This window comes from Temnothorax americanus, unplaced genomic scaffold (assembly GCF_048541705.1).
Source record: "Temnothorax americanus isolate GAGA-0224 unplaced genomic scaffold, ASM4854170v1 Scaffold4, whole genome shotgun sequence".
Taxonomy (NCBI): Eukaryota; Metazoa; Arthropoda; class Insecta; order Hymenoptera; family Formicidae; genus Temnothorax; species Temnothorax americanus.
The window spans coordinates 6,488,416-6,502,357 of NW_027509547.1; the positions used below are offsets into that span (position 1 = coordinate 6,488,416).

The window sequence follows — 13,942 nt, forward strand, 5'->3', positions numbered from 1 at the left end:
TTCAATTATGAAGAGATTGCTAATGAGAAATTTATGAGTTATTACTATTTTTTTACCTGATATGTTCAAATGCTCGGGCAAAGTATTCAGTGGAAAACTATCGTCGTAAACTTGCTTTCCCGTCCTCATGGTATAATTTTGAATCGCTTGGTTGGTGCTGCATATAGCGGGGTAGAGTACATCGTCCATGTTTTCCGTGGAGGTGGAACTGCCGCAGGGGAACAGAGCGAAGCCTGAGTGTGCCGAGTGTTGCTGCATCTGTTTCTCGCGCAACGGATACTGGGACAGGCTGGCGACCCAGGCCAGGAGACCACAAACGGACAGCTCTAGCAGTCTGACGGAGAACTGCCAGCCCCACCAGAGCCACGGATACTGTGGCGGACGTTCCTGGACGCCGAATATCCCATAAAGCTGCACGAAGCCCATGAGAATGAACAACAGAGCGGTGGCGATAGTGGTGGTGATGGCAGTGCTGAGAGCCACCGTGGTAGGATCGGCGCCCATCATATGATTCGCGCCGGCCGCCTTATTGCTAGCCACGTGGATCTGCGAACGTACCACGCGGTACACGTACATGTAGCACAGGCCTAAGGTGACGCAGACGACAATATAGATGCACTGACAGATGAGCGGCAGAATCCTCGCCTCGTCCTGATAGCCGAGCATATGCGCGGACACATGCAAAGACACGCACAGCACGATGTGCACCGTGGACGAAAGTACAAGCGTGACGGGCGAGAGGATGCTGTTGTTAAGCGAGGGTGCCTCCGAGCACCGAGCGAGGTACAACATTAGAGTGGCGAACGCCGTGGACAAGAGCGGTGCCGGCAGGTACATCAGCACCCTGGACAATGACTCCGGCAGCGAGTGTCCGAGATTGTAAGCGTCGTAGAAGAGATGGAAGCATCTCAAGGTGCAGATTGTGGTCAATAGCAGATGAACGGCTAGGAAGTACGACTGCGTGAGTAGATTCGTTGCCTCGTTGAAACGCACGATCTTGTAGATCGAGTACAAGGCCATGAGCGTGAACATAATCGCCGCGACGTACACGTGCAGCGACCAGGCGATTCGCCACGTGGACTCGAGCGGATGCGTGTCGACCTGTGGTATTAGGCGATCATCGTCGTCGTTGGCGCTCGCCGGTCGCTTCGGCGTTGGAGCCGGTGGTTGCGCCTGCGGATATGGCAGTCTCTCAGTGTCTACTATCTCGATACTGTCAGTCTTCAGGCCGTGTTCGTTCCTCAGGCCGTGATAGCCGTCGTCGTCCTGCCGGCCAGTGTTCGGTAGATTGAAAATCGTCGGCTGCGTGACGGCGACCTTCGAAGGATCCGTGGTACTGCCGGACACTTTCGGCGTGATGGTGCTTGGCGGCGACGTGGTTTTGTCGGTCGTTAGGGCGGGAGGTACATTCGGCAGCAACGGATTCTTCGTGGCTAGGGGCTTCAGCAAGATGTCAGGAATATCCTGTTTCCTGCCGTTGCTGCCAGATAAGATCCTAGAAATACTGGGGTAATGAAGGGTCACGAACGAAGGATCGTTCGTGCCGTTCTTCCGATCGGTCTCGCCGGCCTCCGCAGGCCTCTGCTCTCTGCTGTCGGGCACGCTTGCCGGTTTGTTCCTCGTGTGATGCCTCTCCGGCACCTGAGAAGGACTCTGAGGTAGATCCGGCGGTCGGATGGGTATCCGCTCGTGCGCCGGCGTCAAGCTCGGCGGCGGTACCGGCCTCCTGTTGCCGGTGTGCACGTCCGAGTTGGTACCTCGCAGCGTGGGCTTGTCGGCGAATGGGTGTAGGTACTCCGGCGGCAGGGGTGGCGTGAAGAGTGCTCTGGAGGGCGGCGCGTACGACGGCAGATCCCGAAAGACGGGCGATGCCGTGGCCCGCGGCGCCGCAGGATATTTGATAGCGGGTATCGACGGGCTGGCGGTGGTTGTCCTCATGATCGTACTGGTGGTTAACGGCGACGGTACCGTCGACAACGTTGTGCTGGCCGACACTTGAGCATCGTATGCCGGAACGCTACGCTTCGTGGTCGCGGAACTATGCGCCACCTTATTGAAGATCGCCGCCAGGTTCTTCTCCAGAGCGGTGTGATCCAGATTGAAGATCGGGCTGTTGGGTCCACCATCGCTGCTCGCCGAGCAGACGGTCGAGCAGGATTGTATGGCTAGTAGAGCGGATAGAAGGAGCAGCCGCATCATCGGGGTCATGATGCTCGTATCGAGGATGATGATCGCGGACACTTAAATGCCCCGTCCGGGCATCGGTTCATTCCATAACAGGGTCAACGCCGCTTCGCGACGAGGAGGACGTCGAGGAGGAAACTTGAATCCGTAAGGACACTAGTCGGGATGAGTCTTCGTCGACTTATTATCCCGCACGTTCCTCTCTTTTCCTCTCGTTCCACGGTCGTTGCTCGAAGGTAGGATTTCCTCACGCGGAATTCTGTCACTGTCACATTCCTGAGATCGGCTGTCTCTGAATCCTCTCTCACCGTGTCACTCCCTTTCCTCGCGACATCCGGCACGGATTCCCGGCAGGACGTCGGCGTTGCGTTATATTTTATAGCCTGTGCTTTCGCGGTCGATCGTGGATACCGTCGATATACACGTGAAAGATTTCGAATGGGGTAGGATGGGGTTAATAGCGTTTCCCTTGTAACTATACTTGTATCTACATTCTTCCGTGTCCCGCATCAGATAGAATCTCCCTTGACGTCTGCGATGCGTCGAGCGATTAGGCGACGTATAAAGACAAGATTCAATTTCTTCCTCGCGGCACCCACCATTCTCGGGGTCCACTACCGTCTCGCTTCACGTTCTTCCATTATATACAGAATACGTGTTCCAATCGCCCGTGGATTATTTTGCCGCGTTAACTTTGTTACCGTTGTTCCGCAGCTGACTCGATTTAAAATCTATCTACTTGCGCGACCGATACGGCGACGACACACGGGCTTGTTAACTGAGTTTGATCCGATATCGCTGCTGTTGCTGCTGCTGCTGCTGTTGCCGTGTCCACTTTTGCTCCCAGAAGGCCATCCCCAGATCTACGAGAGCCCCGGCCGGAACGTGAATCGCCGGGGAGTATTTAACGCGCCGAATTGGCCCTTATTCCTAGTCGCCAATGCGGCTTCGCGTTGATTACCGTATCCATTTCTTTAATTGGGACACGAGCGTGCTCGCAGTCATCCGTTCCTCCTTTACGATTCTTTCGCAACGTTGTGCCAGACACCTGTAAAAAATATCTGTCATCAGTTTAAGGAAGCGACTTAAAAAATAATAACGACTCTTAAAAGAAAGATATATGAATTTAAATAATTTAATAAACAAAAACTTCGCTCAAAAAAAGCCTCTAAAATTTTTGTTTCTCAATCGCGGAATTTCATACATATTTATTGACCATAAAGCAAATCATAATAAAGAAAATTTGAATTTGATTTTTAGGAAAATACAGCTTCCGAATTAAAAAAGATTTAAAATCGATAAAAAATAAAAATTTTTGACGATTAATTTCAAATACTAATAGAATTTTTATGTACTATTTTTAGGAATGCGTAAAACTCGATTTTATAAAATAAACAATCATAATAGCATACATTTTTTATTCTGTTGAAGTTTCGTAACTAGTTTTATTTTCAGTTTCTAAAATTTCTCAGATCCTGATATTTCTTTATTAATTCCATTTCTTCCTTATCGATTTACTTTCGCGTGCCAGAATTTGAAGTAAATATTCCAAAGCGCACACAACTGTTAAGAATTTCAATCGAATATCAATAACTTGGTTGCTCAATAATTTAAAACAAATTTAATGTAGAACGTGCAAAACAGATTTTAAATGAAAGGCACACAATATCTTTTATGTAAAAATTAAATAATTGAATATTTCGTTATTTTCGTTAAAATTTGACGCTCTTAAAATTTTTTTAAAATTACTAAGCAAAGGGAAAAAAACGTAGGAACAAGAAAGATGTTCCTTTAGATGTTTCCGTTTCTAGCAAGTTATATATACCGTTAAGCGGTCGTTTACATTTCTGATTTCGAGATAACGTTTCATCGTGCAGCAATTAATCGTATAAACGGATAAAAATAAATGTACACCGACCGCAAATGGCAATGCACAATATCCGTTACGCATCATTAATTTACGTTATTTATGTTATTAATATTATTAGCCTGCAGAAATATGTAAACGAGCAAGTTCGCGCTGGACGTAATTGAGTTATTCATAAATACTACTATTTATCGTTATTAAGTTAATTAAGTCCGATATCGGCTACCGCTACCATACCCCGGCTAGTAATTCGCCACCGGTAATTGATCGTAAAACGATCCGAGTGGTTGGGGTATAAATTTCTGGGATATCTTAGACAACGAAGGAAGTCCTACAAAACGATCGCCCACTTCGCGATACAGCCAGGAAATTGATTCGGCCAGGTAAGACGTGGACGGAACACGTGGATGAGTCATGATGAAGGTAAGAGGAGTAAGTGACCATTGATTTCTTTCCCCGGCTATCTCATCCGATATCTCGTTCCGCGAAACGAGACTTAATAACGGGGACATCTCTTCCGACCGCGAGAGATTTGATTTTCGATCATTTCGGCCGCCAATAATTGTAGGTGGATGCGCGCGATGTACTTCATTACGAGAGATATTCCGAATATTCCGGACAGAGAATACAATGCAAATCACAGAAACAAATCTAAACAGCTAGATGTAAATGTTGATAGTCAAATTGCCGCGCTTGCATGTATAACTATGATCATTCGTGATTACCTCGTCATTGCAATATTACAAGATTTATCCTGACCCTCATTAGAATAGAAAAAAGCTGAACCAATATAGCATTGGAGCATTTCGATGCAATAATTTGAAAGGTAAGTAAGTTTTGCACACGGTAAATTAAATTGGAAGCAATATTTCTTGAACTGAATGGTATATTGTCTATTTTTCATAGATGACCAAGAATGTCTCGTGACACATCGTGGACAAAAACCTTGGCAAAAAGAGCAGTTTGCATATGATTAATTGTTATTATCGCATACGTACAGCGACGATACAATCCCGTGACGAGATTAGAATAGTCAGAGAACAGATTCCGTAGAGTCGATATTGTGATTCATAAGCGATCGGGAATATCTCGTGACACCTTGTAGACGGCAAAAAGTACATCCATGTCAAAATCAAGTATGATAAAATACATGATGTGTGCCTTGAGCGTTGGACGAGGTGTCACGATGGAATGCGTACTCTTTTCAGGCTGACAAAAACGACTAGGGTAGATACATATATAGCTAGCCAAGAAGCTATTTGTCTCTTTTTCAACGAATATTTTAGGGTAGGTCGTACCTTAAATATTCGTTGCATGCTACATGCTACTTACGTGTAACCTGATTTTCAAATACTGTCGCTATCAAGATTCCATCGAGCAAAAGTGGATAACGTTTGGCATCTATGAAAGATTGTAAAAATAAATCAATCACACGTCAATCATGAAGTCATAAATCAATTCATATGACTTTATTAACAGCGTTACTTACTTCGCATATTTGAAAATGTGCCGTCGAAAATTTTGAATTCAGAACATTAAGAAATTAAAATTTTCCCATGAGAACTTTGAACGTGACGTAGTTATATACGTATCTGTTGCAAATCGCATTTTACTAGAAAATTCATATATTTTAGTAAACAATTTATTATTTACTGCAAGTGATTTGTTCTGCTTGAAATAAAAAGAGGTACCTGCCAAGACTTTGATACTTTCGTAAAGAAGTAATCTGCTCATAAATTAATTACATAATTGACAGGTCAATAAAAGGACGATAATTCTACAGCATTTCGATGGTCATATATTTATACTATAGTTTAGCGGATAAATCTCATATCGATATATACCATCCACAATCGCTTCCGTAATTACAAGCTTCGTGACATAGAATCGTTGAAATCGTTCGCGGTAAAAGGGCATTATGCAGATACATGTTTGCGATCCGCATGTCACGATAATAGTCTGTGAATTAAGCATTAGATCGAACATTCACCACCAAGTGGACGGCAAACGCTTCAAATCAATAATATGGCTAGGTCGTCGTGTACAAAACTTATTGAAAAAGCTTTGTATTTTTAATGAACAATTTACCGAAACATTTAAATATCAAAATTGACAACAATTTATCGACGATTTAATTACTCCTTTTTAAAAATAATACACGATGAAACGACTTGTCACTTTGCACTCCCGAGAATCGAATAATTATTAAAAAATTTGCGGTAAAAAAAAAAGGACGATGGACACTATGTAGCAACAGTTTTTCGATCAATCACACAAACAGCTCACTGTTGCTGTCCAGTAGTGACATTTCTATCCGATTTTAATAATACCTTCATTCCCAAACGCGCAACGACTTATCATTAGCCGGATTTTGGCGGTCAGTTTATTTAATTCGGCAAACACGCGACGTTCGTTGGTTGGTTAATTGGTTGGCTGGTTTGCGCATCTGTGTCCTTTCACCCTTTTACGTTTGTCCTCGATTCATCGAATCGCGTGATCGCACTCGCCGATGCCCGCGCCAATACACAAACCCTGCGGGCGATTTGCACGATAGAAGTTGATTAAACCAAATCAATGCAGCTAATAATACCGTTTGTTAAGGCTCAAATGCGTTTACGCGACCGAGCAGGTAATTTTTGTCATCGTTCTATCGACCTTATTGAGCTTGTTACTATTCTATCGTACTGCATGAATACAAATGACCCGGAATAGTATTTTCGATTACCATGATTTTCATATGTTTTCTTCGCGCGTCGAGTGGAACCCCGAGATAATAACAGCTCCGTATTAATAGTTTCTTCTAATCAATCTTTTCCATTTTTCTCTCTAACAAAAATTCATATTCCATTCTTAACTAACAAGGTAAAAGAAAAGAAATAAGGAGGTCTTTTAACAAAATAAAATTTTCGGAGTGTATTTAAGTAGCAAATTGGTACTGTTTACTCGAGTTTAGGATTCCGCCTTTCCTAAGTTCTAAGAGTGATGGATCGCACAGACAAGGAAAAGTCTTGATACACAAGTATATGATACACAAGTTGTTACAGTTAGCAGAGTAAGCTCACATAACTTCATGTTCCCTTGGCTTAGTTTAATTAATTATACGAATGTCGGGATTGGCATGCTACTACACGGGGGTCGCGTTCGTTCACGTGCTTCCGTATGATATAATATCTAGGTAAAGCTACCTACCTATTCGTGACTAACTACCATCCGTGGATGGCAAACGGGTGGATAGGGTGTGGAACCGTAACCAAATGGGGCGCACGAAGACCCAGCGGAAGTGTTTACATCTGTGATTGGCGAACATTGATTATTCTTGTAATTTTTAACGTATCACGTTCCTCTTAAATTCTATACTTTCCTAAATACGCACTAAAGTCTCAATTCTGCGTCGATGCACTTAATATCACTCAGCATCACCGATTACTCATTCAAATCTCATTTATTTTTACGGTTTACTTGAGAGAATATGTTTTTCTAATTAGAATTTAAAGTGAGATCTACTAAATTTGCAACATACTCATGCATACTGCGTGATTTGATATTATACCTATTGATTTAAAATTGAAAAATGCTTGGTAAAACAACTGTTTGAAATTATATCCTATTATATTATTAAACGTGTTTCTATTATTTTTTTCTTTAGTTCGCGTACGCAATTTAATTACAACATTCAGAAAATAAATTATTTGAGATATTACTTTTTAAACATTTTAGCAATTTTCTATAAAGCCGTTCAATAAAATCAATTGAAGTCTGCATAATGTATCGCAGTTAACCGTAAAAATATTTTCCATATCGTGAAACATCACCGGAGGTCGCAGACAGTGTTTCAGGGGACAGGAACGCTGGGGAGAGAAATATTTGTTCAACGCATATTAATTTTCACTAAACGATTTCAAAATATGTTTGCCATAGCCATCGACGAAAAATGAATATCAGTGATCACAGATGTTACGAGTGATTTGTTTGTATTGCTGTAAAACGTTTTTGGCAAATCGAGAAAAAAACCCAAATGAGATAAACTTAAATATCCATTTATAAAATCATAAATCTCGGTTTGTTTATCGGTGCCTTTGGAAATATATTAACTAAATATCTCTGTATTTGACAGAAATATTTTGTAGCCATTAAATTCTCGTGCAAAGGATATTAATGACATTTGATGTTAATTACGATTCTATATACAATCCTATATAAGTATAATTATAATTTTATTATTTTATAACCCTTCTTCAACATTTTTACATTGCAATTTGATCAACGGTTTAATGGCAGGGATAATACAAAACTGCTGAAAAAATCGAAAGTTCGATATGTAATCCGGTCGTTACGAGGATATTGGTAGCACTAAGTGAAATGTGATCATGTTCGATCTGTTTTCAATTCCCAACAGTTCCTGAGTCGAATTCATTATCAACTGTTCCTGTGCAGCCAGCATAGCCAAACAAGGAGGAATTATAGGAGGAATTATCTGCCCTTGCCCGTTCTGTGATATACAACTTTAATGAACATATAAATATTTCTCAAACAAAATTGGTGCGTTGCAAATCTTCTCGACAATTGCCGGTCTGAAATCTAGGTTTTAGTCTTTTACATAAATTCCTCCTTGCACTATATGCACAAATAAAATTGCTACTATCAAAAATTATGTATCGCGAAAGCGAAAAATTTTCCAGAAAAATTCCAAAATGTACGCTATCCAATTTTATCTCAAATATTTTCACGAATATTTCACTTGCCCTTTTGAGAGAAAAAAAAATATATTGCAGATGAAATATTTACAGATTGAAATAGATTAAAAAATAGACGAAAATCTCTACGCCGGACATCTCGTGCGCAATTTGTTTGTATCTCGATTTGTATCCTATAACTCGGTGAAAAGCTTGACACGTGTTTCGCGATTCAATTATCTCGTTCGGATAACTGCTGTACGCTCTTCAATGGTTAGCGATTGCGTATCGCGCGTGTATAATTCGCGTGTGTCACGCGGAGTTACATCGTAACCGTCCGCGAAGTCACGCGAGGAATTCAGCCGCGCGATGCTCTCTCGCGCGACGTAAAACGGTGCTGGATTACTCGTTCACTTTTACGTGTGATTATCCTCTTTTTACGAGCGCACGTCCTCCGGGATGTATTAACCCGCCGCAAAGTCGATCGAGCAACGCTCGAACCTACAGGTGTCAACTTTTCCAATTTCCACAGCAAGTACTGTGAAGTTCACTTTTCCCGCATCAAAGAAAAAAAATCGTTCGGACGCGATACCTCGGCGCTCCGAGCCTAAATCTTCGTCATCGAAGGAAAAGCACGGACCAATTGCCAAATTCGAGCTCATTGTTATAGTTTCAGGCTAAAATATGTATCCTTTTCATTATCGTTTGTGTTCTTATCGTAATGTAAAACTTTTTCTTTGACAATTCAATGATTCAGCTTGATTAGAGATGACTATATTTTATACCGCGTTTGGATTAAGTTCTCTCTTAACTCTAGAAGTGCACGCTTTCCGATACGATCATTGAGTGCAGCCTCGAGTCGCATGACGTGTAGTTATCCCTCATTAGCCCCCTTATTTCTTCCTATATATGGAAAGAGGACGGTAATCTATTCGCCGAAGTCTTATAAGAAAAAGTTCGCAACCGATCCTGGTTTTGACGAGCTTCGCATATAAAGTTGATTGATAAGCTCGATAACAAGACATGTTCTTTTTAATTAAAAAATTACGCGAGGGTATAGGAAATATCATAAGTTTGATAGATTTGATACGCGAGTCTTACATACATGTGTGAATTCGTTGGAAAAGTGAGGTTTAGGTTTAGAAGAATTAATTTCGTTTTGCAACCGAAAATAGTAAAATTAATAACAAAAAATTAATATTGTAACATATATATATATATATATTAACGATATATTAACGATCAAATATATCGTTTAATAATATTAGAAAAACAAAGACAAATATAAAAATAAATAAAATAATTTGAAAAAATTTAATATAATAGATAAATAATTTATGTTTTATCAATGTATTCATAAAACAGAAATATTGTGTTAATATCACGATTCATCAAATATACCGAGATTGTACTTATTTATCAGTCACGCAGAAATCGTTTAATCTAAACGTTGTCACGGTCGTAAATTCAAGCTGACTTAAGATAAAATGTGAACTACATAACTGGGTCGAGTTCCAACGTATTTGATAAGTAACCCAAACCCGTGCACCGTATTAATTATTAAAAGCACTAAGGCGGGACTATCTGCCTTTATACTGGCGTCTCACGGGGAGCATTACTCGAGGAGAAGGTGAGGAGAACCCACGGGACTCGACGATGAAGTGGCCCGCAGGTGAAACCTCTCCCAATTCCGTTAATTATTAAACTCGCTGTCCCACTATTTCCTACCGTCAAAAACTTACGGTCGACAACATGCATCCTATTATAATCCGCTAAAGTATAATCCTCGAAATTAAAGCAACGTGAAATAACATCGAAAATATATTTCCGTTAAATCTTGATGAGAACAATAAAAAGATATTGTAAACGGTTTATTTCTAAAGACTGAAAAGTATGAAAATAAATCCCTCTCTTTTTTAGTCTATTTTTAACGTTTGACATAATTTAAAGATTGAAACTATAAGTAGAGTACTTAGGGGATTGCTGTGTCTCTCTTTTCAACTATAAATTTCTTCTCCTAACAGAATCATTTTCGATTCAGTAATCTTGGTAATTAATAATCATATTTTTTCTCAAACTAATGCCCATTTGAGGGACATTGATTGAAAAATATAATTTTTTACACCCGTTTGAATGTCGTAGTTTAATCCGTTGTATACCTGAAATTCCAATTAATGAAAAATCTATTTAGATGGGGAGATCGAAAAGATCTTCGATATTGAAAGTATCGTTATTCATTTTTTTTGTAAGACCGTGTTTTAATTTAACATCCCTGCTCCGTATACTCTGTATACAGAACGTATATACCGCGCAAATAAACAGTATTATGGTGCGCGTGACTGAAAAATATCCCCTAATTAAACTCGTCTCAATGCAAATTAGTGCGCACAGAAAATATTTATTAAAGTAATTAGTCATGCGGGGCAGTCTATATTTACGGTAGTCTCACGGCTCGCATTACAGTACGGCGGCAAAGGTTTTGCCGATGACAACGGTATAGCCGGTACGTGACAATTTTAGAACTTCGCGCTAGTCATGTTCGCGTGTAGGGTATAATTCTATTTAGAAGGACCGAAATTATTCTGCTTGATTGTATAGAAATATGTTGTATTTTTCCTGCGTTTCTAACTTTTTTTATTTAAACAGATAAAAAATAAAATATAGGAGATATCATTTGAGACGTCTGGTTCATATAAACAACTCGACATAATAATCGTCAAATTAATTCATACCACTGCAAAGTACGCTTATATTTATGTGTTGGACATATTCTGTCTTTCTAAATATATTTGACTAAATACAACACCGTGCCACGTATCGATATATGAAAAACTACTGCTAAAACAATCGTCTTTCATTATTAAATGTCATTAAAGTGAATTTTGCATGAGCCCCATTAAACTTCTTGCCACACCAAGCACTCCGGATCGCGCGCGCGTAGCAATTTTATATCCCTCTAATACCTAGCTGGATCTAATATCTATGGTGGAGACTTTCGCAGACTTCAACTAGAACAACAATTTTCACGTTTATAAAAGAAGCAGCTCGATTAATAGACGATTACGTTCATAAGCCGTTATTATTTTGTCCTGCAATAAGTTCGACTATTCAACGGTTTGAATTGCAGTAATTAGAATGTATAACCACCGTCCTCTCCAAGTGTTTTTCCATATTCAAGAACTATTCGATAATATGATGCCTGTAAAAACATCATGAAAAATCAATGCTAATTGTCATTAATAAACACAAAATTTCTTTTAAATTACATATCTTTTTGCTTACAGATATTTTAAGTTTTGTTAAATTTCGTAGTATATGCAAAATGTGCAAATAAAAACATTTATAAGATAAAAATAAAAAAAAGTTGATGACACAGTCTCTTTTACTATAATATTAGAGATAGACTGTAAATGTCACTGATAAAAAAATGTCAGAATATCATTGACTTTCAGAACTGCTCGTCTCACCGACTTATTATATTGCAAAGTAGAACGGTCGTCAAAACACGCAACGTGCGGCGTGCAGAAGACAACGAGAAATCTATGGGCAATTAGTGAACAGAAATTGTTCCGTCTGAATGAAACCGCTGATTAAATCAACTTCAAATTAACGATACGCGGTTGATCTGAAAATAATATACAAATTTTTTCCGAAAGCTATCGCTGTCGAGTGTCATCAGTATCTCTGCAGGCTTTGTTCACACTTCTCATTGAAAATACATCGAGAAATAATAGCCTGTGCCATTTTAAGAATCTCCTCCGGAAAATTGTACATTGTGGCGTTATCTCATCTAACAATCTCCTTCCTTTCTTTAGACAAACTCATAATGCACAAGTCGCTTTACAATAGCATAAAGATTTGCGACTGGAAAAGCTTGCGTTTCCTTTAATAACGCTGCATCTCCATCTCAACCGTCAAAACAAACGAATATTTCATTTTAAATACCAAAAGTGTAAAAAAGAAATGAAATTAAAAGGAAGCGCAGACTTGGAGAACCGCGGATCTCGCGGCACAAAGTTTAGTATAAATGTATACAAGTAAATAATACGGACGTATATATTTTGTACGTTAGCGTCGCACGTTTTCATTCGGGTAAGCCGATCCTCAATTTCGGAGCAAAACTGTGACGTAATTTTTTTCGCAAAACGTGATTTCATCTTTCGTAACGCCACACATCGCTCGAGCCGGAAGGGGGCCGCGACTTTAAAAAGCAGAACCGAGAGGGAACATCGTCCAGATAATGCGTACACAGTAAAATTTAATTACCCGACGGGATTTTATGAAGCTCGTCGCCGTTACTGCACGCAACCTGATAGGTACTTTCGTATTGGTTTCGGTAATGAGACACGGTCGAGAGAGGATGGGGGAAAAGGCGAAGAAATCGCAGGAATATCGCTCCGACCGGATTATAACAAAGTTGAAATATATAAACGCGCTGCGCGTACTTTAACGGGAATTATCGAACTATGTTTTACGTGTATACCAGCGGCACGATGGCATGGAATGTCGTAATCGACATTATCCTTCGTAAAAAAAGCCGCTTTCGGGTTGGCCGGAACGGCATTAAGGCTTCTGTACACACAGACAATTTCTTTAATATCCAAAACGACCGACGACTGATTATCCGGCTTATTTATGCCCGTATGAAAAAATTATTTGGGGAAGAAGAGAAGCCAAGCCGGCTATATCCGCGCCACCGCCAGACGTTTCGACGGCTTGTAATACGTTCGCCTTTTTAAGCGAGGGTCCCTTCTCCCGCTAACAAGATCGTAACGCGCCGATATGGACGATCGGCTGAAATTCCTACCTCTCTCCGAGATGCCGATAGGATGGAGGGCCGAGAAACGAAAGACGGAAAGATCACGCCGGGAATACCTGCGAGACGTTCCCTCGTACGTAGAGGATTTAAGAAACCGAAGTGCTATCTGCGAAAGCTCGATCGAACGCGCAATAAAAAGTGCAATAAAAGCACTTCGCGACGAATTCGGTCGACGGTTTCTCTCGACCGATCGCGTTTCCACTCGCACCGGTTCCTTCATAGGGCGTCTTCTGGGTTTCCCGCACTCCCTTTCGCCTACATCTTCGATCAATTTGCAGTGCATGAACTTTCCCTTGACAAAACTCGGAGAGCAGGAATATTTTTCGAGTTATCAGCGACTGAAATTTGAGAAATTTTATGTGGCTTGTACTTCTAAGAGCGTAATAAATATTATCGTGT

The 13,942-nt window shown here is 40.6% G+C and overlaps 1 protein-coding gene across 2 annotated transcripts in view; it reads right to left on the minus strand.

Moving 5' to 3' along the window:
- The window catches only part of LOC143902604 (uncharacterized), a 135,993-nt gene that overhangs the window by 2,460 nt on the left and 119,591 nt on the right, over positions 1–13,942 (minus strand). For both annotated transcript variants that reach the window (XM_077415651.1, XM_077415652.1), the window contains one exon: positions 57–3,232. In XM_077415651.1, the coding sequence (XP_077271777.1) occupies positions 57–2,208 (2,152 nt within the window). In that variant the 5' untranslated portion in view covers positions 2,209–3,232. The remainder of the gene's footprint in view (positions 1–56; positions 3,233–13,942) is intronic.